This window comes from Ascaphus truei, chromosome 10 (genome assembly GCF_040206685.1).
Source record: "Ascaphus truei isolate aAscTru1 chromosome 10, aAscTru1.hap1, whole genome shotgun sequence".
Lineage (NCBI taxonomy): Eukaryota > Metazoa > Chordata > Amphibia > Anura > Ascaphidae > Ascaphus > Ascaphus truei.
The window spans coordinates 20,103,298-20,129,236 of record NC_134492.1 but is presented as its reverse complement, the minus strand read 5'-3'; the positions used below and the strand labels follow the sequence as shown (position 1 = coordinate 20,129,236).

The 25,939-nt window shown below is 47.8% G+C and overlaps 1 protein-coding gene across 8 annotated transcripts in view; it reads right to left on the bottom strand.

The window, feature by feature from the left end:
- ST3GAL3 (ST3 beta-galactoside alpha-2,3-sialyltransferase 3) overlaps positions 1–25,939 on the bottom strand; it is a 244,633-nt gene that overhangs the window by 130,497 nt on the left and 88,197 nt on the right. For 6 of the 8 annotated variants that reach the window (XR_012804050.1, XM_075616099.1, XM_075616098.1 and 3 more), the window contains exon 3: positions 20,296–20,343. The exons of the other annotated variants lie outside the window; for them this stretch is intronic. Coding sequence is in view for 5 of the 6 variants with exons in the window: in XM_075616099.1 (XP_075472214.1) it covers positions 20,296–20,343 (48 nt within the window). In the remaining variant the exon portion in view is untranslated. The remainder of the gene's footprint in view (positions 1–20,295; positions 20,344–25,939) is intronic. 8 annotated transcript variants of the gene reach the window in all.

Here is a 25,939-nt window from a genome sequence, read left to right as displayed (position 1 = left end):
ATACTGTATACGGTCATTGGTGTGAAAGGGATAATCCTGCAAAAATATGTACTTCTGAGAACAAAGAAAAATCTAGTCTAAGGCCCAATCAAAATAAACGAGCTACTCTGTGCTATGACAGACAGTTCATTGCAGAATTGTGCCCCAGGAGTTTTATATGCCATCAAGTTGGAGTGCCGCTGTGGATATATAGGATATATTTAATACTAGCTGAGAGACCCGGCGTTGCCCGGGATGTAATGTTCCCGTTCCTCTCTCTCCTCCCCCCTCTCTCTGTTTGTCCCCCATTCACATCAATCCAGTCCCCCCCCTCCCTCCCTCCTTTACAGCTTCATGTAGCGTGTGTGCGTCAGTCACTGTGTGTTTGCTCGCGCGTCAGTGAGTCTGAGGCAGAAACACAAACACACACAGACTGACTGACGCACACACAGTCAGTGTGTGCCTCAGTCAGTGTGTGCGTGCGTCAGTCAGGCTTTGTGTGCGCGTCAGTCAGTGTGTGCGTGCGTGCGTCAAAGGGAGGGGGGGGCGTCAAAGGGAGGGGGGGGGGGCGTCAAAGGGAGGGGGGGCGCCTCAAAGGCATGGATTCCTCCCCCTGCATTTCCTGCAGTGGACAGGAGGGGGGGGGGGGGGCAGTGGACAGGAGGGGGGGGGCAGTGGACAGGAGGGGGGGGGCAGTGGACAGGAGGGGGGGGCAGTGGACAGGAGGGGGGGGCAGTGGACAGGAGGGGGGGGGCAGTGGACAGGAGGGGGGGGGCAGTGGACAGGAGGGGGGGGGCAGTGGACAGGAGGGGGGGGGCAGTGGACAGGAGGGGGGGGGCAGTGGACAGGAGGGGGGGGGCAGTGGACAGGAGGGAGGGGGCAGTGGACAGGAGGGGGGGGGGGGGGCAGTGGACAGGAGGGGGGGGCAGTGGACAGGAGGGGGGGCAGTGGACAGGAGGGGGGGGCAGTGGACAGGAGGGGGGGGCAGTGGACAGGAGGGGGGGCAGTGGACAGGAGGGGGGGGCAGTGGACAGGAGGGGGGACAGGAGGGGGGACAGGAGGGGGGACGCAGTGGACAGGAGGGGGGACGCAGTGGACAGGAGGGGGGACGCAGTGGACAGGAGGGGGGGGCAGTGGACAGGAGGGGGGGGCAGTGGACAGGAGGGGGGGCAGTGGATAGGAGGGGGGGGCAGTGGACAGTGACACACACACACACACACACACACACACACACACACACACACACACACCTCAGTTGATGCGCCCTTTCTCAGTTCCGTTTGGCGCCGGAGGTGGGGAGCGACACCTACCTGTACTTCCGGGCGCCGCCACCGTCTGACTCGGCGCCGCGAGGGAGGAAGGGGGTCCGCCATCTTACGCGCCGCGTGGCAGCTGCGGGAAGCGAGGTGATTTGGAGCGGGGAGGCGGGAAGCGAGGTGATTTGGAGCGGGGAGGGGTGATTTGGAGCGGGGAGAGGTGATTTGGAGCGGGGAGAGGTGATTTGGAGCGGGGAGAGGTGATGCCGCTGGGGAGGGGGAAGAGGTGATGCCGCTGGGGAGGGGGAAGAGGTGATGCCGCTGGGGAGGGGGAAGAGGTGATGCCGCTGGGGAGGGGGAAGAGGTGATGCCGCTGGGGAGGGGGAAGAGGTGATGCCGCTGGGGAGGGGGAAGAGGTGATGCCGCTGGGGAGGGGGAAGAGGTGATGCCGCTGGGGAGGGGGAAGAGGTGATGCCGCTGGGGAGGGGGAAGAGGTGATGCCGCTGGGGAGGGGGAAGAGGTGATGCCGCTGGGGAGGGGGAAAAGGTGATTTGGAGAGGGGAGAGAGGTGTGTGTGTGTGTGTGTGTGTGTGTGTGTGTGTTTTATTTTTTTGGACCTTTGGCCCGTCACTCCGCCTCAGGCCAATGAGAGGTGTGGGGGGCGGGCCAAGGGGGTGGTGTGAGTGTGTGAGGCCAATGAGAGGTGTGCGGGGGCGGGCGGGCCAAGGGACCAATGAGATTGCCGCTAGGGACACCGGACATCCAGCAGGCAGGCATGCATGCAGGCAGGCAGGCAGGCAAACAAACATACAGTGCTTTCACTAATATAGTATAAGATATAGGATATAGATATAATATAGGAGTTGCCGAAAAACTTCAGTCCCATTACTACTACTGCATGTGGATACAACAATGGCATGAATTATATGAAGCATCATGCGAAATATAAAGCCAACTACCAGATCTCCCAATTTTCAAAGGTAAAAAAGTTGCAGAAGACAACGTAGCGCCCTTATTTAGTCCCCAAAGAAAGCGCAAGTCGTAGGAAACAGAATCATTAGAGAAAAAAAATTAAAAACAAGAGGAACACAGCTGAGAGGAAATAAGCATAAGTGCATCACCAGCAAGCCACGTGTTACTATTCTCAATGAACTTTTCCTCCTGTATGCACAGTACAGAAAATCAGGAGAGCTAATACAGATGTAGCAGCCATTATTGCTCCGACAAGAACACCTTCTACATCTGTAATTCAAAGAGTGCAGACAAAAAAAAGAATAAAAATGTAATAGGAAAAAGGGGCCCTTTCTATATTCACCTGAACTTAGTTATACAAGAATGTTAGAACACAATTTGTCATCACCAAATAAGCCCCTTTTTTTCAAATGTGGTGCATACAAAGAAATCAAACTATAGGGGCCTAGGAGTTTCTTTTAGGAAGATTAACATTCGTAACATACTTTTCATAGAGTCTAAAGCAGTAATGCGCAACATGATATACTATATATACATGTAGAGGTATCAGTACCGTGGGTAGAAAAGGTGGAGAGTAAACCCCAAGTGTCCTGCGCTCTAACTGGTGCAAATGTTCGTTTGTGTTGAAAACGTGCAGCCTCTATATATAGAAGAAATGTAGGCAATGATGTTGCAGAATAAAGGAATAAATGGATAAAGTCCAGAAGGGGGGGGAGGGGAGGTATAGTTGCTATGAAACCACGGTGGGGGGGCCGATTGGCAGAATATAGATAGAGGCAGGAGAAGAAGCCCTGATGGGAGCCTCTCTCATGAACTCACGGCAGTCTATATCTGCTGCCCTTACCCGACCTGGTCACCTCGCCGCTCGTCTCTCATCGCTATCCCCGCTTCACGAATATCCCACAGGGTGGATGTCGTCTGGCAGCCTCTCAGGGACAGGAGCCCACCGTCTGAGATCGTCTTCTTCGCCGCTCACCGCTACTCTTTGATAAAGTCTCTGCTACGAGACGAAACGCGTCAGAGATGGTCTCTCTGTAATGTGCAGCACCGTGAAATAAAGCTGATTTTATTGTATCCTGACTGAGCTCCGTTTCTGCAGTGACCGCCACCATTCTACACCACTGTATCAGTACCGTGTTAGCCGAGCTTCAATAATCAAAAAATATATTGACGATACCGTTCTGTGGCTAACGAAATGCTTTTATTTGTGCGAGCTTTCGAGATACACTGATCTCTTCTTCCGGTGATGTTACAATGAATGAAGCAAACAAAGGGTATACTTAAAAACAGTGTCTCTTGGAATGTTATCTGTGCTTGTCCCTCCCCCGTGTCATCCACACATGGGGGAGGGACAAGCACAGATAACATTCCAAGAGACACTGTTTTGAAGTATACCCTTTGCTTGCTTCATTCATTGTAACATCGCCGGAAGAAGAGATCAGTGTATCTCGAAAGCTCGCACAAATAAAACCATTTCGTTAGCCACAGAACTGTATCGTCTATTTATTTTTTGATATATATATATATATATATATATATATATATATATATATATATATATATATATATATATATATATACACAGTGGTCGACAAATCACCAAAAAATCTACTCGCCACCTAGTACCAAACGTGTGATGCCTGCGCCAATAGGAGCTTGCCACGATGTTAAATCCACTCGCCCGGGGCGTGCAAATGTATAGGTTTGTCGAACACGGTATATATATATATATATATATATATATATATATATACACATACACATACACACACATACACACATATATACACACCATGACTTAACTAATGTGTGGTTACTGTAAGGAACCCTTTCCTTTGTTACTGGTGACATTTCCTTTATTCCAGCCTTAAGGGATGCCCCAGAGTCCTTTGTACTTCCCTCCGAATGAATAGTTATTTTGAAAGCTCCTTGTACTGTCCCCGAATATATCTGTATATAGTTATCATATCCCCTCTTAGACGCCTCTTTTCTAATGTAAATAAATCTAATTTAGCTAGCCTCTCCTCATAAGTTAGATTGTCCATCCCCTTTATTAATTTGGTGGCTCTTCTCTGCACTCTCTCTAGTTCCATAAAGTATTTTCTAAGGTGTGGTGCCGAAAATTGTACACCATATTCAAGGTGTGGTCTTACTAATGCTTTATATAGGGGCATAATTATGTGTACTTCACTTCCATCCATTGCCCGTTTAATGCAAGATAAAATCTTGTTAGCCTTTGCAGCTACTGCATGACTTTGGGCACTATTGCTAAGCCTGCTTTCTACAAGCACTCCGAAATCCTTCTCCATCAAGGATTCCACCAATTTATTTAATTTGTAAGCTGCCTGTTTATTCTTGCATCCCAAATGCATAACCTTACATTTATCTGTATTAAACCTCATTTGCCATTTACCTGCCCACGTTTCCAGTCTCTCCAAGTCCTTCTAGAGAGAATTTACTTCCTGCTCTGATTCTACTTCCTTACACAATTTAGTATCATCAGCAAAGATGGAGACTTTGCTCTTTATGCCAACCTCAAGGTCATTAATAAACAAGTTAAAAAGCAGGGGTCCCAGTACAGATCCCTGAGGTACTCCACTCACGACCTTAGCCCAACCTGAAAAAGTTCCATTTATGACAACCCTCTGTTGTCTATCCTTCAATCAGTTTTCAATCCAGGTGCATATATTTGTACGGAGTCCAATTTGCTTTATTTTGTACACCAACCTTTTGTGTGAAACCGTATCAAAAGCCTTTGCAAAATCTAAGTACACCAACTGCATTACCTTGTCTAAATTCCTACTTACCATCTCAAAGAAACAAATAAGGTTAGTTTGGCATGATCTATCCTTCATAAATCCATGCTGCATATTACTAATAATTTTGTTTTCCATTAGGTAGTCCTGAATATTATCCCGTATTAAACCTTCAAGTAGTTTCCACACTATTGAAGTCAGGCTTACAAGTCTGTAATTCCCCGGTTGTGATCTAGCTCCTTTTTTAAATATAGGCACCACATCTGCTTTACGCTAATCTTGTGGTACTAAGTTCAGGGGACCTGTAATGCATGGGGTGCTCAACTCCAGTCCTCAGCCTCCCCTTCCCCCACCCCCCCCCCCCCCAACAGGTCAGGTTTTACCTGCGGCAATGCATTGAGATGGATGGATTAAAAACTAACTGGTGTGGCATTTGATAGACCTGGAGCCATTGGCTTGAAGAGAAAAAGCCCATTTATACTCTAGTGCAGAAAATACGATTGGTAAAATGCCCACTGTGTACATGTGCATACGGATGAATAAAAAGGATGATTTTACATGTCATTATTATACCTTTCATTTTTTTTTGTTGTAACGTCTAATACACTTCTTGTAAAAAGCATTGACACTCCCAAGAGACCTACGCACACACAATTACTCTGTGGGTTTTGCATGAAGTAATGCCGAGAATATGAAAATGCGCTGGCAAGAATGACACAGACCTTATATTCAATAGTAATGGAAACTAAACTTAACAGATGTCCCAAAGGCAGCGTCGAAAAAACCAGGCAGCTGTGTTTCACATTTTTTTTTGCTATGGTTGATGGCGGCTTTTTAAATAAATAAAATCGTTTTTTTTATCCGCCAGGCAGAGCGTATAAATTGTTTCCAGCTCCCTACCCGCGGCTATATGATCCAGTAAGCCTTGGTGTTAGCAAGATGTAGAAGTCCGTTACTGAAATGGTACCTTCTTGCACTTAATCATAGAAAATGACTTAATTCATTTGGTAAGGAAGGCTTACAGTAAATGCTGCAAAGCACTTCTGAAGTAAAACCAAAATGTGTTTTTGCAGATAATGTAGGCAAATCTTCAAGTATAGCACAGACAACAAGCTTGAAATATTAGCAGTAAGCAAGCTCTGCTGCATTCCTTATCCACTAGCTTCAGAACATACAGCAAATCTATAGATGCTTCACCAAGACTTGCCCCCAACAGTGCCCATATGGGAATACTAAAGCAAATACAGCAGATATGATTAATGGAGATGAGAGTCCAAGAAGAAAACATTTTGCTATGACATTGGACATAGAGAATGCAGCAGGCTGGGACATGCAGACCGTACTAGTAAAGAGTATTAAAAGCAGGTGATGGTATTCAGAAAATGCTAAATTAAGTAGTATTCTATCAAAATAAAAAAAAACAGGCTGGACGTTATGAAATGCCCTCAGGGAAGAACATAAGCTTTTATTAGCACTTGAAAAATGGAAAACAACTGGAACCAAGTTGAAACAAAGCAGACAATTTTTTTTTGAAGACAGAAGAGTTCTTTTGAAGCGCATGCCAGAAAGAACTCTTAATACCCATAACAATAAAATAAAAATACAAAAAAAGGAACAGTTTGGGCAGCATAGCATAGAAAGAATAGTCTCACGTCAGAATTAAGTGGCTAAACTCTGCGAGCATTAGTAAGAGGGCAGGGATTGCAGCAGTGGTTCTCAACCTTTTTTGACCAGTGGCACAGATGAAGGATATTTTTTTATTTATTGTTTAAATCTCGGGATACCCCTATTCTTCACATCTCACTCATTCCCTCCTCACATACACACTCACCCACACTCTTCTTACACACTAACCATTCACCCTCACACATCATCCTCACCTTTTTACGCAACACATACTCACATGTATCCCTCTTCTCGCACAGCACTCACCCTTTTTCTTAACCCTAAACACCACATTCACCCCCAGTTCTCTTACTTACACCCCACACCCTCCCCCAGAAAAACCACCAGCCTCACTCCCCACCACACACACAGAAAAAAATATCACACTCTCCTCCCCACACAAAGCCCTCAAACTCCTTCCCTCTTTCCTCCCACCTTCCCTGGACATAGAGAGGCTCATCTATCTGCTCTGTGCCAGGTCCCAGAGAGGAGATCACAGGGATCACAGCCTCTATGTCTCCAGGCAGCGCAGAGGTTCCCACTAAGTTCTTGCCCTGGGACCGTGGCACAATAGGGTTCTCCAACACCCCGGTTGAGAAACACTGGTTTACAGAAAGGACTTCAGATAAAAGGCAGAGGTTTGGAAACAAGCTAGCTGAAATATGCAACCTAAGATTGGGTGAAAAATCATGTTGGAAGGCAGATGGCTCATATATTTGAAGAGCAATTGAGAGCCAAACGTTAGCAGGAAATCACTGCTCATGTGTTTTTGAGACTCACAGACATTAACTGAGGATATATTGGCATGGCTGTTCTGTCTGGCATTTCGCTGATGGACAGCAGGATAAGGTCCACCTTCTTTCAGAATCAAGCCGCACTTATGAAGCATTTGATGAAACTGCTGGAGAGGGTGGGTGGTGAGAAAGGCACAATGACACACATTTGGTGGGATTGTCATCTCATTATCCATTTTGGAAAGAAGCACTGGGCAAACTCGAGATAATCACAGGGATTACAGTCCCTCGGGATCCATGTGTAATAAAATTCAGGAAATGTGGTCGTTGTAGATCATATTCAATTCACAACACCAATTCAGGCCCCATCAAACACCCTCTGCTAACAATACTCGAAAAGTTCAACAGTACTTCCAATTAACTGAATGACAAAGTGTTCAACATAGGAAGGACTTTCACCATACTTGTACTAAATGCGATTGACCCGATACAAATTGCCGTACAATTAAACTGATATACTGGTCATATCCAATAATATATGCCTCATGTCTTAACCCCCCCCCCCTCCTTTTTTTCTGTACCCATTTTACCCCTATATCAAATTAGATTGTAAGCTCGTCGGGGCAGGGACTCCGTTTCCTAATGTAACTTTTATGTCTGAAGTGCTTATTCCCATTATGTGTTATTTGTATTATTTGTTATTTATATTATTATGTCACATGTATTACGGCTTTGAAGCACTATGTACATTAATGGCGCTATATAAATAAAGATATACATACATATGTTCATTTTACTTTTTTTATTACTTTTTTGATTGCTTTGAAGTTACAACAACAACAAATAGCATGTGAAGGAGCGGCTCAGTGAGTGAAGGCACCGACTGTACACAATGACTGAGTTTGAATCAGGGGAACCTGGTTCAATTCCCAGTGTCAGCTCCTTGTTACCTTGGGCAAGTCACCTTATCTCCCTGTGCCTCAGGCACCAAAACCATAGATTGTAAGCTCTGCGGAGCAGAACCGTGTCTGTAACATTCCTATGTGCTGCGTATCCTGCACTATACTGTAACTGTGAACCGCTTTGACTTTGGAGAAAATAACTATATTAAATAAAGTTGTTATTATTATTCAATGCTCACATTTTACCAGGGTGGGAAAAGAAGCTTTCAACACTTGTTTCATGTATGATTTTTGTGCTGTCACACTTTAATCATTTATCATGTACTAGGGCAGCCCTGTGTGATTGTATGACCGGATATGTTCATTTTTTTCTACAGCTATGTTATCTAAGCTGTAGGATTTACAATGCTTAAAGTAAAACATTATGAATGAGTCATGATGAGTCGTACACATTTGTGCGTGGGCCAGAACACGGAACATAAATCGATCTTGCTGTTAGGTTAAACAAATGGTTGGTTGCCAGAAGATGAGATACATTTCTAAAATGTTGAACATCCTAAATGACCCGTTTTATATAACTACCAAAAATTCTCCAAAATCCAGTTGATCTCCCTTTACACCCACTTCTGTCAGTCACCATATCATCCACAATATCTTGACCAGGGAGGCTGCGAGGGACCCCCTCCCCCTCCCACTTGGAACAGGTACCCACATATAAACAGACAAGTAATGACAGACTCAGATTTTGGAGGTATAAAAGGCCGCGGCTTTGTTTATTAACAATCATAATACTGGAGTAAGCGCTAGTCCAAGCCAGAGTGGGGTCAGAGGGTCAGCCAGGCCTTGGCCTGCTGCCCCCGTACCCGGCCGACCCCTAAAGAGCCGGCCGTTGTCGCGAGTGGGTTCCCGGGTGTCACGTTCGCTTGACCCCGCCCATTCGCTCCTACCCCCGGGCGACGCCCGCCCCGAGCCCATCTGGCAAGGACAAGCACTTACCCCCGAACTGCCGCCGCGACAGTGGCAAAACGACCAACTGGAGCCTCCTGAAGGAACTTCAGTCCTTTGTTTCTCGGGAGGTCTTCGGACTCTGCCCTGTAAAATATGATGGTACATGTTACAGCTTACAGGTAGTACAGACAGCTTATCAACCAAGGGAATTGTAACTACTCCACAGAGTGGCCGGGGGCAAGCATCTTCCCCCGACTGTCTTGCTAATGGGGTGGGTGGGTGGGGATTTCACTGCAGACCGGGAGCAGAATGGCAGATTCAGCTCCCGGCTGCCTCTTTTGAAGCCTCCCTTGGCCTGCCCCTCCCCCCCTCAGGGGTCACGACGGTGACCCAGAGATCCTAGCGAGGTGAGGGGGGAGGGGGCTTGCCCCCCGGTCATGGGCTTCCCTCGCCTAATTGGCTGGAGGGATTGCTTGACCAGGGAGGCTGCGAGGGACCCCCTCCCCCTCCCACTTGGAACAGGTACCCACATATAAACAGACAAGTAATGACAGACTCAGATTTTGGAGGTATAAAAGGCCGCGGCTTTGTTTATTAACAATCATAATACTGGAGTAAGCGCTAGTCCAAGCCAGAGTGGGGTCAGAGGGTCAGCCAGGCCTTGGCCTGCTGCCCCTGTACCCGGCTGACCCCTAAAGAGCCGGCCGTTGTCGCGAGTGGGTTCCCGGGTGTCACGTTCGCTTGACCCCGCCCATTCGCTCCTACCCCCGGGCGACGCCCGCCCCGAGCCCATCTGGCAAGGACAAGCACTTACCCCCGAACTGCCGCCACTCACGGCTCTATTTAAACCTCCTTAAATTAGACCGTGCCGCCAACACCGCTAGGACCTTCTCCAACCCCTCCTGCAAATCATTGTTGAACAAGTCCGCCCCTATCTCAGATAAGTGTGTGCCGTCGGCCGGAACAGGCCGATTGACTTGTGGTCGGACTCGGGATGGGTGATCTGCTATCCCCCACACTGCGTCACGAACTTTCCCGCCATCTTGTTCAATATTTTGACCCTCGCTCAGTCGATGGCGCCAGGTGCCCTTGCACCCCTCCAAACTATCCTGCCCACTCTGTCCTACCCAACAATCGGTACTCCTGGCCAACGAGCATTTGAAAGTCCGCTTCTCTGCCCCGTGTATAAGCGTCTGTGAAGGCCTAAGGGGGATGAGTGGGTTTATCGAAGCACGCTAAATCTCAGATAATGCGGGCCTGGTATAGGACCGGTATCTGTTAGACTTCCATCGCCCTATCTTTTGTATCGCAGCTACTGACAGCCCCGAGCGTGGTGCCTCGGTTGCCGCCTCAATCCGTAACTAATGCGTCCCGTATTGTGCCTCGTCGAGACCCTGGTGTCTTAGGCACATGCGGAAAATCCGCAGGTACTGGAATCTAGATAATGGTACCCCGTCTGCGTGAAGGAGCAGAGTACCCTGACTGTCTGGCCTGCATGCCAAGTATTCCCTGAGCGTGCTCACTGGGCAAAAAATTGGTCCCTGGTAGCCAGTCCTCAAACTGCATCCCTCCCTCGCCTTTGCGCGACGTGCAGCCAGCTCCCAGGCTCGCAGTGCTGCGAAGGCCAATGCAAACGTCAGCCGAAAAGTTTCGCCTCGGACCCTGACAGGCACATTCTGTCTGTGGCCTGCATTAAACCCTCTAATATCGCTGCGTCACTGGCCTTCTGCTGTCATTTGACTAAACACCTTGCCCCTTAAGGGTCGTCGCCCGCTCCCACAGGTCTGCAGGGCATGGAATGGCGATTGGGTCCGCCTCGGGGGGCCAGTCTCCGAAACAGCGCCATCTTTAACCGGGATAAGGTATCCGCAATGTTATTCGCCACCCCCGGGACATGCCAAGCCTTGAACGCAATGTTCAATTGCAAGCATGCCAGTACGAAACTGCGCAGAACGGACAGCACCGGCGGGGAGCGTGAGCCGAAATTGTTCACGGCTTCCACTACCCCCATGTTGTCTGTCCAAAAATTTACTTGCTTATTCGCGAATAAGTGACCCCACAGGCGCACTGCGACGAGCAAGGGAAATAATTTCAAGAACGCCCAGTTCCTAATGAGTGGCTTCTCCCGCCAGTGGGGAGGCCACTGCTCCGCGCACCATGCCCCATTAAAGTAGGCCCCAAAACCGACTGACCCTGAAGCGTCTGTAAACAACTGTAATTCTGTGCTGTTGGCCGGACGGGGGGGGGGGGGCTCGCCACAAGGTTCTGCCGTTATACTCCTTTAACAACACGCAGCCACACCGCCAAGTCCTTTCGGATTTCGGCGGTGACGTGGATGACGTGGTCGGGTCGTCTCGCCCCGAACGTTGCTGCGGAGAGGCGCCTGGCGAACACCCTTCCTGCCGGCATTACGCGCACTGCGAATACTAAGTGGCCTAGCAGCGCCTGGAAGTGCCTCAATGATGGTTTCTTGAGGGCTATGAATTCGCGGAGAAGCCTGCTTAGGGGGACCAGCTTTTCCAGAGAGAGCCTGCGACGTCAACGTGTGTCCCAACTAAATTCTGATCCTTCTTGATATTCAAACGGAATCCTAAACCCTTCCTTAAACCCAGCTAGGAGTAGCTGGGCTGCTTCCCTATTGGGATACCTTGCTAGCCACGGTGCCAAATTGGCGATGATTATTGGTGTCGCTGCCCTCGCGTCCAAACTTACGCCCTGCGCCTTCGTTGATTGCCTAAAGCGCTGGTCATATGTCCACCAACCCGTTCCCTAAGTAAAAAGCGAGGCGCATGCCTGGGGATCCTTCTCCCCAATTACTCCAGCCAGGATAACAAATGCCTTTGACCCATTGCGAAAGGTGTGTGTTGGAAAAACCTCTTTTCTAAACCGTCCTTCGCTTCCCCCGTCTTTGAGGACGCAGCCAACGCCTCCCCGTAGCCTGGTAGCAGAGATAATATATCTACGTATTCCCCGGCCCGTATCTTGTCCTTCACCTCTTTCAGCAAGTGCAAGCCCACTGAGCTAGGTCTGGATGTATAAGAGACCTTCTATGCCGCATCGGGCATCCTCTTATCCTTGGCTAGCTCCTCTGAGGCGGATGCCGCCTGAGGAAAGGGAAGCGTGGGAGATGGTGATTCCGCTTGCCCGGTTTGCCCGCCGGCCCCTAGAGGTGTGTTGTTAACCGCTTGCGGGGGACCCGCGGCCATTGCCGCTGCTGGTACTATAGGCGTTGCTTCCGCTGGCGCCGCCCCCAATGCCGGCGCTACGACTGTCGCTATAGCCGGAGCTATCGCCGCTGCTGACGCGATTAGCGTTGCTAGAACTGGCGCTGCGCTTATCGCTGGTGTCACTACTGTTGTTAGTGACTCTGCCCGCGCGGATGTCGTCATCCCAATGTGACTTCCCGCAATTGCCGATGCCCTTAACCCTGCTTCAAGGTGCGCCACTAGCGGGGATAGGGCCTGCCTTATATCCCACGATGCTGCCTCCATGAGCTGCGCACCAGTACACCGGGGAGATTTTCTTACCATCACTTGAGGGGGAGCGCAAACCGCTAGTCTCTTGCGCGGGGGACTCCCGCTGGCTACCTCTTAGTTAGTTTTCGCTGGCCGCTTACCTTTCTTTGACCGCTTTTTCGCCAGGCTGAGGGGTTGACCCGGGTGGCGTTGCCGGCCACCTATCGGGAACCGCGATGGCTGCCTCCTCCCCCCGGTCTCTGTTATCGAGTCTCCCCTTGTGACCGTGTGCTGTCGACGCCCCATCTTCCACCCTGTGTGATGATGGTGCCTGCGCCTCAGCCGCCTGCTGCTGAGCCGACCCTGTGCCGGACGCCGCCTCCCTGATGCCTGAAATGAGAGAATGGGGACGCCAGCCGCTGGCTTGTCCGTGACCGGCGATGGTCTTTGAAACCTCCATGTTGACATGCCCCTTGGCACCGATGAATTGGGTCGCCGCCCTGCTTGCGGACTTATGCCCTGCCATTGCGGTGTGTCCCTTCCGTTTCCTTGTCCTGCCGCATGGCGCATAAGTGTGCCCATATACACACGCGCGCATTTAGGTGTGCCCATATACACACGCGCGCATTTAGGTGTGCCCATATACACACGCGCGCCTTTATGTGTGCCCATACACACACGCGCGCATCTACGTGTACCCATATACACACGTGCGCATTTACATGTGCCCATACACACGCGCGCATCTACATGTGCCCCTGCCATTGCGGTGTGTCCCTTCCGTTTCCTTGTCCTGCCGCATGGCGCATACGTGTGCCCATACACACGCGCGCATCTACGTGTGCCCATACACACGCGCGCATCTACGTGTGCCCATACACACAAGCACGCATCTACGTGTGCCCACACACACAAGCGCGCATCTACGTGTGCCCATACACACGCGCGCATCTACGTGTGCCCATACACACGCGCGCGCATCTACGTGTGCCCATATACACACGCGCGCATCTACGTGTGCCCATATACGCACGTGCGCATCTACGTGTGCCCATATACGCACGCGCGCATCTACGTGTGCCCATATACGCACGCGCGCATCTACGTGTGCCCATATATACACGCGCGCATTTACGTGTGCCCATATACATGCGCATTTACTTGTGCCCATATACCCACGTGCGCATTTACTTGTGCCCCTATACGCACTCGCGCATTTACGTGTGGCCATATACACAAGCGCGCATTTACGTGTGCCCATATACTCACACGCGCATTTAATTGTGCCACTATACACACGCGCGCGCATTTACGTGTGCCCATATACGTACGCGCTCATTTACTTGTGCCCATATACACAAGCGCGTATCTACGTGTGCCCATATACACACGCGCGCATTTAAGTGTGCCCATATAAACACGCGCGCATTTCCGTGTACCCATATACACACGCGCGCATTTACGTGTGCCCATATACACACGCGCATTTACTTGTGCCCACATATGCACGCGCGTTTACGAGTGCCCATACACGCACGCACGCATCTGCGCGTGCCCATATACACACGCATGCATTTACGTGTGCCCATATACACACGCGCATTTACCCGTGCCCATATATGCACGCGCATTTACCTGTGCCTATACGCACGCGCGTTTACATATACGCACGCACGCATCTACGCGTGCCCATATACACACACGCGCATCTACTTGTGCCCGTATATACACGCGCGCATCTACATGTGCCCACGCACACACGCGCGCATCTACATGTGCCCATATACACACACGCGCATTGACGTGTGCCCATATACACCCGCGCGCATTTAGCATGGCGCTCAGCCTGGATGGGGGCGCCCTCATTACTTCATGAGGGCCGCGCGTCCTCGCATGCGGGACCGTGTCAACCTTGTCCGCTCAACGGGCCATGCGCTGAATAGGAAGTCGGATTACCTGTACCATCCCTGGCCGTGCGCTGAATGGGAAGTGGGGTTACCCCTCCGATACCAGGGCCATGCGCTGAACAGGAAGTGGGATTACCCCTCCGATACCAGGGCCATGCGGCCATGTGCTGAACAGGAAGTGGGATTACCCATCCCATACCAGGGCCATGCGCTGAACGGGAAGTGGGTTTACCCCTACATTAGCAGGGCCATGCGGCCATGTGCTGAACAGGATGTGGGGTTACCCATACCATAGCAGGGCCATGTGCTGAACAGGAAGTGGGGTTGCCCATACAATAGCAGGGCCATGTGCTGAACAGGAAGTGGGGTTGCCCATACAATAGCAGGGCCATGTGCTGAACAGGAAGTGGGGTTGCCCATACAATAGCAGGGCCATGTGCTGAACAGGAAGTGGGGTTGCCCATACAATAGCAGGGCCATGTGCTGAACAGGAAGTGGGATTACCCATACAATAGCAGGGCCATGTGCTGAACAGGAAGTGGGGTTGCCCATACAATAGCAGGGCCATGTGCTGAACAGGAAGTGGGGTTGCCCATACAATAGTAGAGCCATGTGCTTAACAGGAAGTGGGATTACCCGTAAAATAGTAGGGACATGTGCTGAACAGGAAGTGGGATTAACCCCTACATGCGTTATACCCTGAATGCAGTATATACCTACCGTATACCCCACATAATCTTGGATGTAGTATGTAACGCTGGACCAATACAGCAGATGACCTCCAAAGGCAGTGTACACGCACACCATATGCTTCACGCAACGGCCCGTAACCACGCATGCAGTATATACGCCATATGGGCCAAACCCAGCATGTAACCACGCATGTGGTATATAAACCCTATATTCGGGACCCAGCACGTAACCTTGAATGCAGTATATACGTATCCTTTGAAACCGCAGATAATCGCGACTGCAGTCTATAAACACTATAGTTCAAATACAGCGCGTAACCGTGAACGCAGTATATACGCCGCACGTAACCTCGAATGCCGTATATATACACCATATAATCCAAATACAGCACGCAACCACGACTGCGGTACTGTATATATATACCCTATATACCCGTGTAACCCTGTCATGTTTACCCCTACAATACCTAAACCCTTCCTTACACTTTATAACATTGAATGCAGCATATATGCCCCAAATAATCCCAATACAGCACGTAACCATGAATGCAGTATATACACTATATACGCCCTGTAAACCAATTACAGCACATTGTAACCTCGAATGCAGTATATATACACACCCTATAATCCAAATATAGCACGTAGCCGTGAATGCAGTATATACACTATATACCCATGTAGCCCAATTGCCACGCATCGTACCCTCGAATGCGGTACATATACCATGTGATCCAACTACCGCACGTAACCACGAATGCAGTACATACACTATATACACCATGTAATCCAATTACAGCAAATTGTACCTCGAATGCAGCGTCTATGCCCTATACCCCGAATACAGCGCATTATAACCACACTGAGGCGTATACCCTCTATGCCCCACATACCGCCCGTTATCACTACGAATGCGGTATGCAGCGACACCCCGCGGCGATTATAGCAGTGATATAACTTTATTCAATGTTGAAAGAAACATGCATTGGTAACAGGGCAATAACGGTGTTAACGGGGACTATGCTACGGACGGCCTCCCCCAAGACCCTGTGGTGGTTAATAGACCCCCCACGCGGTCACTGGGTGTCCCATGTTCAGCCCTGTGCTTAATCCTCCCTGCGCCAGCTCGTCCCCCGCGCTGCTGCCGGGAGGGAAGACAGAGTGACCCGGCAGCAGGGAGAGACGGAGACCGCTGAGGCTGCGCGAAGCTACCCCCCCCTCCTGCTGAAGATACACCATGCAACACAATTACCATATACACACCCTATAATCCAGTGTATACCACATAAACCAAATACAGGCTGCTGCTTGCAGGGGGGGGCATTGATATAACTTTATTCCCCGTTGGACGGAGCGCCACTGGGAGGGGGGGGGTGGACCCGCACAGTAAGAACCGTGGGGGGGGGGGGGTTGTTGTGCCTCTCCTCGCACCCCCCGCTCCCCGGTGACCCCCCCTCCCGCCCGCCGCGCAGGCCAGCCACAGAGGCTGAGTGAGGGAGAGCCACGTGGCAGGGGGATCCCCAAACAATTAAATAAATAATGCCCCTCGTGGCCTGGGCTTAAGTCCGGCCCCCCCAGCTCCATGCTGCGCGCCGCAGATGGGAGGATGGGGACGGGCCGCTACACTACGGGCTCCCTCTCCTCCCTGCATCCCGCCTCCCCCCTCACCGCCGATTCAAAAATCGCGGCTCTACAGGAGGGGGGAGTGTCCAGGATTGACCCCCATTTCGGGGCCTTACCTTAATTTAACCTGCAGGGAGGAGAGGGACGTCCAATTTCACTGCAGACCGGGAGCAGAATGGCAGATTCAGCTCCCGGCTGCCTCTTTTGAAGCCTCCCTTGGCCTGCCCCTCCCCCCCTCAGGGGTCACGACGGTGACCCAGAGATCCTAGCGAGGTGAGGGGGGAGGGGGCTTGCCCCCCGGTCATGGGCTTCCCTCGCCTAATTGGCTGGAGGGATTGCTAGTTTATTGTTTACAGGGTCCAGTTGATAAATGACCATCTTTGTACAGGATATCCAGTACAACTGACATTCCACAGTAAACTATTCTCACCACTTTGTACATGAATAGGTTATATTCGGACACCCCGCATGGTAATGGCATAAAGGGGGGGCTCAGGTTTTGCAACAAAAAAAACACCACTGCACCTCACCTTGTAACAGAAGTGCTCGACTCCAGTCTTCAAGACCCTCCAGCATGTTAGGTTTTAAGGATATCTCTGCTTCAGCACAGGTGGCTCAATCAGTGGCTCAGTCAAAGACTGAGCTACCTGTGTTGAAGCAGGGACTGATTGAGCCACCTTTGGTGAAGCTGGAATATCCTGAAAACCTGACCTGTTGGGGGAGGGGGTCTTGAGGACTGCAGTTGAGAACCTTTGCCTTATATTAATCTGTTACTCTTGTAAGATTTCATTTTGAACAATAATAATTTTCGGTTTGATGAGCAGTGTTAGTTACAGAAAGAAGGCTCGGCCGTGGGCAGCAGCTCGGCCGTGGGCAGCAGCTCGGCCGTGGGCAGCAGCTCGGCCGTGGGCAGCAGCACCACAGCCTCATTCTATAGGGAGTTTGAACAGCTTGTTTATGCTGGTCAGTTTTTTCAGTTCATCCGTCTATAGCCGTAGCTCACAACCTTTTTTTTACACTGTGCACTCCCTGCTGGAAAAAAAGATTGTTCCTCGAACCCCTAATTAATTAATTTTATTGCCTACTAATCAGACTGTTGCTGACAAAACTGAGTGACCCATCCTAGGCAGTATAGTGTCTAGGGTTGCCAGGTGTTCGGTATTGAACTGGACTGTCCTGTATTTGGATACTTTGTCCAGTAAAAAATGAGAGGTATTTTCCTCCCTGGACATAGTGACCTGACGCTCCTTCCACCATTGAGTCCAGTATTTTCGGAGAAGCCACCTGGCAACCCTAAGGCTAAGGCCCCGCTGCCTCAGACTACGCGCCCGCACTGCAGACAGGCGGCGCGTGGAGAGGCACTTGACCGCTATCTGGGGTCTCTAGGGAGCGGGAGCTGGAGCGGGGGGCGTGGCAAAAACGGGTAAGGTGGGCGCGGCAATGATGTCGGGGGGCGGGGCCATCACTGTGTGTCAGGGGGTTCCCTCCCCGCCTCACCGCTCCCCGAAGCCTCCCTGAGGAGAGAGTCTGTGAGAGAAAGCAGGGGGGCTCCCTTGGTGCTGTAGCTGCTTTCCCGGCTTCCCGAAGCCCTCCCCTCCTCCTCTCCGAAGCCCTCCCCTCCTCCTCTCCGAAGCCCTCCCCTCCTCCTCTCCGAAGCCCTCCCCTCCTCCTCTCCTCATTGGCTCACAGCCACACCACGTGACGCGTCGCCGCTTGGGATTACAATTCTCTTGCATCCCCTGGCGGCTGACGCGTCACAACGTGTAGTGAGCCGTGCAGTGAGGGGGGACTGGGACCTGCTCGGGAGGATACCATCAGATGGTAAGTAGCGCGCACGCCGCCGGACGCAGCAGGACCAAAGCCAAATAGTGTCCAGAGCTGGGAGGAACACACACACTTACTTAATAAGGCCACACAATGCACCTCAGTGTGTGCAGACAGCATGGGTGCTGTAACTGTCAATCACTGTGGGTGCAAAGCATTGTGGGGAGTGACTTTGCAAGCTCCTGCTGTAATTGACAGCTATAATACCACCAACGCTGAGGTGCAGTTTGGGGGTCTCACTAAGTGTGCTGTCCCCCACGGGCTCAGGAATTCATTGTACTGCCTGGGATCCGCCATTGCAGACTTTTTTAACGAACCCCTTGGAGACGCCTCCCCCTGCTGGGAACCACTGATCTATAGCTATGTTGCACAAGGTAAAGAAATGGGATGTCAATATTTCTTATAACACATTTTTTTGAAAGCTGATAAATTGTTAATATTGTAACCTTTGAAGTCTTTTAAATGTATAATTATTTAGCACTTCGTTTTCACAGTCAGCTTGTACTGTGAAAACGGAGTGCTATTTTCCTCCTCTTGTCATTTTCCTCTTCTTTTTTTTCCCAGGGAATTTCTCTCAATTCCTAAGCCAAACCGGTTTCGATATCATTGGAAAACACGGACATTTTCCCCCGCTTGTTTAGATTCCCTTTCCCAGTTAACCGTTATTTCATGATCTTATTTAAGTATGGCGTGGTTGTCATGGTTACGCGTCCAGCATGTCTGAGGAGCAGCACGTCTCAGGTGCGGTGACATCGCACACCACATCAGGGCGCACACACTCCGGGGCAGCTACCAATTGACTTGTGGTGTCAGTGTTCTCACAGCCACCGATTATTAATTGATTGGGATATATACGGATGATTTGAAATCCTTTTTATACTTGGAAAAAGACCCTTGTGAGTCGGAACCTGTACTATTTTTCAATATGCTTTCAATAAAATATATACTTTTTCATATGTTGTCTACCATTTTCATTGCAGAGTCCCCCATTTATTGATCATGAGTTCTGCAAGAAATAATAGATATTCACCACTGGATGCTGTTAAAAGTAATTTTCTGTATATTTGTATTTTTGTTATCCTTATTGCTTTTATCTCCCCCTTATTCTTTACTGCAATTGGACCATAACTTTTAAGATCCTACTGTGATTGCCAACCATTCTCAAAAAGTAACACCATTTTTGGCTGCAACCACCCAGAAAGATTTATTGCACACCAGACATCATTCATGCGTTTAAGCTACCGTTTCCCTTTTCTGCATGAAATACAAAAAAGAAAGGTTTCCTGGATAATGCTCTCATTCTTTCGGAACATTTACAGTAAAGGCAATCATCACTTTGCTGTTATTGGACCGCACTCAAACCGAATTCTGAACAACATTTCCTGGTGCACGTATCCAAACATTGACTTTTTCAATGTGTTGGTTCGCCGGAGGGTTTCATTGTATTCTGTAAATGATTGTTGAGTTTCCCCAACTCTGTGCCTCCCAACATGGCTGCCATATGCAAAAAAAGAAGAAGAGTCCTGTTTTGGCTCTGCAGTGGGAAGGGGAGAGGTGTGCAGAAGGGAAGGAGAAATTGTACCTGGGCCTAATCTGTGTCCAACGGAGTCAAGGGCATGTAGCATTGAATCTGCAATATAAGAGGACAAGTTCAATCCTTTTTCTTATCTCCTTGTGAGAATGTATTTGAGGAGGAGCATGTTATTATGTGCTCTCAAGAGAGCGATAAAAGACTCCACGTGTGGCAATATGTGAAGACGTCAGCCCACTGTGCTCTTTTAGTGGACACATACAATTTGAACAGATAATGGTCATTGAATAGAGCAGAGGTTCCCGACCCACCCTCAAGGACCACTGACAGTGCAGGTTTTACATATACCCCTGCTTCAGCACAGGTGGTTCAGTCAAAATGATTGGGCCACCTGTGCTAATGCGCGGATAGCCTTTAAAACCTGCACTGCTAGTGGTCCTTGAGGACTGGAGTTGGGACCATCTGAAATAGGGTATGCAAGTACAACACATGACCATACATTGTATTACAGCAAGGCCCCGCTTCTCGGCACCCTGCTGATTCGGTGGTACCGAGAAGGGGGCCGCCATGTCTGCGCATGCGCAGACCGGGTGGCTGCCGAGGGTGCGCATGCGCAGAACGGATGGTTGCCGAAGGTGCGCACGCACAAAAGGGGTTCTGCTTTGCGTCAATTTTCGCTTTGCGGCGGGCCCATAGAATGGAACCCGCCGCATGCCCGTGGCCCTCCTGTATATTTTAGGATATTTAGAGCATCATCCCATCGCAAAACATGATATCTGGATTTTTTATTTTATTCAACTGAAATCTGAACTTCAAGTAGAAAAAAAAAAAAAAAACTTTAAAAGCTTTAGGATATTTTTCTAAATGTATTTAAGCTTCAATCACATCTTCATAACAAGAAGCCAATGGTGCCACATAAACAGAGTCCTCTTTGGCTTCCAAATAAAATATTAAAAAATGCCATACAGATTGTGTTTACAGTGTACATTTATGGGTATATGTACTCATTATAAAGGAGCCGATAAAGAACAGTAGTTTCAGAAGCAAAACAGATTACATCACTTGCCCAACCACTAAAATACTATGTATTCCACATCCCTAAGGAATATGTATCCCTGAAACCACATCACATAACTGGACACATTGTTAACAGAAGAGGAGTATCAATCAGTTTAAAGGGGCAGTTCCACATAGCAAGCAAAAAACCTTGGCTATACAATTTATCAATGTAATTTCCATGGGCAAGTTGAATTTGAATGTTTCTCATCTCTATGCGAATTATGCTGCTGTCTTTAATCAAAAGGGGGAAAAAGTACCTCCATGTACAACAGTTTTCGAACATAGAAACATTGGAGCTAGCATTCACCCACTTTCCCTTCAGTGATATTCAGAAACACCTCGTTCTGCTTCTGTACCTCACCGCTGAGGTGCAAATAAAAACTAAAATGTCCAAATTGACCTGCACTCACATTAATAAGTGTGAGTAGACATACTAACATGATCCTTCTGGCCATTTCTTGAATCATCCAGTTTAATAAAAGGTTTTCTTTTGTTACAAAAAAAAATAAAAATTGTCACATACTGTACTTACATAGTAGATGAGGTTGAAAAAAGACGTACGTCCATCAAGTTCAACCTATGCTAAATTTAGACAACAGATACTTTATCCAGAGGAAGGCAAACAAAAAACCCCAGAGTCATATAATCCAATGATGTCTCATAAATAAATTAATTCCTGGCTCCAATCGGATTAATCCCTGGATCAACATATTTCCCATGTATACTTATTTGGTATATCCCTGTATACCTTTCCTATCTAAAAAGATGTCCAACCTTTTTTTGAACAAATCTATTGAATCTGCCATCACAGTCTCCATGGGCAATTAATTCCACATTTTAACTGCCCTTACTGTAAAGAACCCTTTCCTTTGTTGCTGGTGAAATCTCCTTTCCTCCAGCTTTAAGGGATGCCCCCCGAGTCCTTTGTACTGCCCTTGGGATGAATAGTTATTTTGAAAGCTCCTTGTACTGTCCCCGAATATATCTGTATATAGTTATCATATCCCCTCTTAGACGCCTCTTTTCTAATGTAAATAAATATAATTTAGCTAGCCTCTTCTCATAAATTAGATTGTCCATCCCGTTTATTAATTTGGTGGCTCTTCTCTGCACTCTCTCTAGTTCCATAATGTCTTTTCTTAGGATTGGTACCCAAAATTGTACTCCATATTCAAGGTGAGGTCTTACTAATGCTTTGTAAAGGGGCATAATAATGTTTACTTCCCTTCCATCCATTGCCCGTTTGATGCAAGATAAGATCTTGTCTGCCTTTGCAGCTACTGCATGACTTTGGGCACGATTGCTAAGCCTGCTGTCTACAAGCACTCCTAAATCCTTCTCCCTCTGTTGTCTGTCCTTTAACCAGTTTTCAATCCAGGTGCAAATATTATTACTTAGTCCAATTTGCTTTATTTTGTACACCAACCTCGTGTGAAACTGTATCAAAAGCCTTTGCAAAATCTAAGTAGACCACATCAACTGCATTACCCTGGTCTAAATTCCTACTTACCTCCTCAAAGAAACAAATAAGGTTAGTTTGGCAAGATCTATCCTTCATAAATCCATGCTGACTATTACTAATAATTTTATTTTCCATTAGGTATTCCTGAATATTATCCCGTATTAAACCGTCAAGAATTTTCCCCACTATTGAAGTCAGGCTTACAGGTCTGTAATTCCCCGGTTGTGATCTAGCTCCCTTTTTAAATATACTTGCATCACATCGGCCTGAGGAAGGGGCCAGGGTTCCTGAAACGTTGCTTTCTTTGTAATGCAATATGCATGTATGCATGTATCTTTAAGGTACATGGCGCTTCACAGCAGTAATACACGTGACATAATTAACACATAGTAGGAATAAGCGCTTCAGACATGAGTAACAATAGTAAAGGGAGTCCCTGCCTGAAGAGCTTACAATCTAAGTGGTAAGTAGGGAGAACTTAGAGAGTAGGAAGGGTGTTATGTTAATTGCATCTGCAAGGGGTTAAGGTCAGTGCATCGGAGATGTATAGCATCAGCCAGCAAACCTTTTTTCTTCTGTAACAATTTACAAACTTTTGACAAGAGGTTAGGTACCCATTGTAAAAATAAAAGAACAGATCCTGCGCTCCTACCAATTAGAGCTTTAATATACTAGTGACATGTTTACATTTAGAACCTAAGTCTGTGTAACCATATTTTAGCCCAAATTGGTAGGAGTGCAGCATCTGTTCTTTTGTTTTCCGTATATGTAAGGCCAATCCTTTTACCAGCTGCACACTTCTAAAGGGAGGAGCGCAGTAAAATGTACAGTCTTCCACCCATGTACAAGTACTGCAAAGCATTTGGTTTCTCTGCAGACATTAAAAATATAATATTTAAAAATACTTATCTGATTTGCTTAAGAATTATGTCCATGGTCTACATTTAATCCACAGAACATGCTACTGCTATTAGTTTACTTTGGTCCTGGAACAAACTGAGCTGTTAGGGCAACATCTGAAGCACAGTACTACCAATACAGTACTTAGCGTGGGCGACAAACTCCCTAAAAACTGGAAGCTGCAGATTACTACCTGGCCCAAAACGAGGGGTGGTCAAAAATGTAAGTGAAAAACACAAACAAATTTAGGAGCCAGCGAGAGTTTTTCACCTGCCCCCCCTCCCTCTCTACACCTTGCCCCCCCCCTCCAGCTCTGACAGAGAATGCTGGGACTCCTCTTCCCCCCCCATGACCTCGCCCATGTTTGCGTGCCTCTGCTACACGCTCTCTGGTCCCCCCTCCCACCCCCTGGCAGGACGCACTAAGCGGTGCAGCTCCGAGTGATCTATCAGTTGCCGCCGGAGCTCGATCCTGCTTTGATGTTGCACTGGTAAAGCAGGATCAGGCGCGGTGTCCGGCGGCGGCCGTGACCGACAGGTCACCCCAAAAAACCACACACGTGCCAGGGAAATTTTCATCTCTGCCAAAAACAATAATAAATTGGTTGAATTTTCATGGACGAGCAAACAGAATGCCTTAAAATGTATGTTTTATAGTGTGTGGAATGCAATCGTGAATGCTACCCAACCACCTAAAGTGGGAACATGGAGCTTGAGTCCAAGTGCCCATCCCTACGGCCTTCCACAGTAACGAACAACAGGAGAGTCCTTTTCTCAAGGTGGTGGGTTTTTGTAAAGTTTGGGAGGTTTAATATTGTGGAAGATAATGGCTTTTAGCAACTGCCTTTCAATGGGGCAAGGGAAATAATATGGTCTGTGTCCAGGAACTTTGAAGTAAAAAGAGCTTTCTATGGTAGGCACTGAATATGAAATGCTATATAAAGCTTAAAAAAAGGTGGGGAATAATTTTTTTGAAGAACGAGGAGCACATGATTCTTAGGCACCTTCCATAGTGGAAGACAATGCCAGAAGGTGTCTTACGACTGGAAACTGCTCTGTGAAATGGCCCTTAATGCATATTTGTAAAGATGACACTTGTTAATTGGATAATTGGTTGCCCCGGCATACTGATACATGTTGAAGAAATATACAGTACTTTGCAGTTTAGGAAATATTGGCCTATATCTACAATGTAAAATAAAACAAGTGAAGTATGAGAATAAAATGACTGTGCATGAAAGCAAAATACTAACGTTTTGGTCCACTACTCATACATAAAGTAATTTCATTATCGCACATTATTTATTATCGTTATATTTATTTATTTTATAAAGGGGCAACATATTCCCCAGCACGGTTTATTTGTATGTTTTTAGCATTACAGTTGCTTTTAAAAGCTGGAGGTTATTTGATATACCAGCTTCATTAATTGGCTTTATTGTTCTATTATAAAACGGATTTAATCCTCCTTACTCGTGTTTTTATCACATAAAGTATATCTTGTATTTTTACACTATTGTACTAGTGTAATAAAATGTAAGTTGCTGTGGAATGATGCCACTTGATACTGATAATACCTTACGTTTGATACGGACCAAATAGATTTAGCTAGTGTGATGCTATTTACATCATTCATTTCTGAAAAGATCTAGTAGGGGAAAAATATTTTTCTTTTCTTCTTTTATAAGATAATACTTAAAAAAAAAGAATTAATTAAAATCATATAAGATCTTAGGGGAGAAAGTTCTAATGCTAGAGAGAAAATCTAAAAAGTATCCCTAAAAAACCCCCATATAAAACATTACTAAAAGCACGTGAATGCCTATTCTGAAGCTATTTCAGCTAGACGATATAGAGCAGAAACTAATATGGAAAAACCGTTATATTACGATAAGGGGAATAAAGCGGACTGTATTTTGGCTAGCAAATGAAGAGGGATTCAGACGAGTCATATTTTTAATGATATTAAACTTAAAAAAGGAGAGATATCATAGGACGCCAATCAGATAGCAAAATAATTTAATAACTTCTATTCTGAACTGTATAAACTTAAAGACAAAATCGGGCCGAATTAACGATCTAGATCAGGGTCTCCAAACTCAGTCCTCAAAGGCCGCCAAGAGGAAGGCTTTTATGGATATCCCTGCTTCAGCACAGGTGGCTCAATCAGTGGCTCACTTTAAATACACAAATTACTAACTTTGAACTGATGGCAGTAATTAAAGAATTGAAACCAAACAAAGCTCCTGAGCCAGATAGCTTCTCATACGTGTAT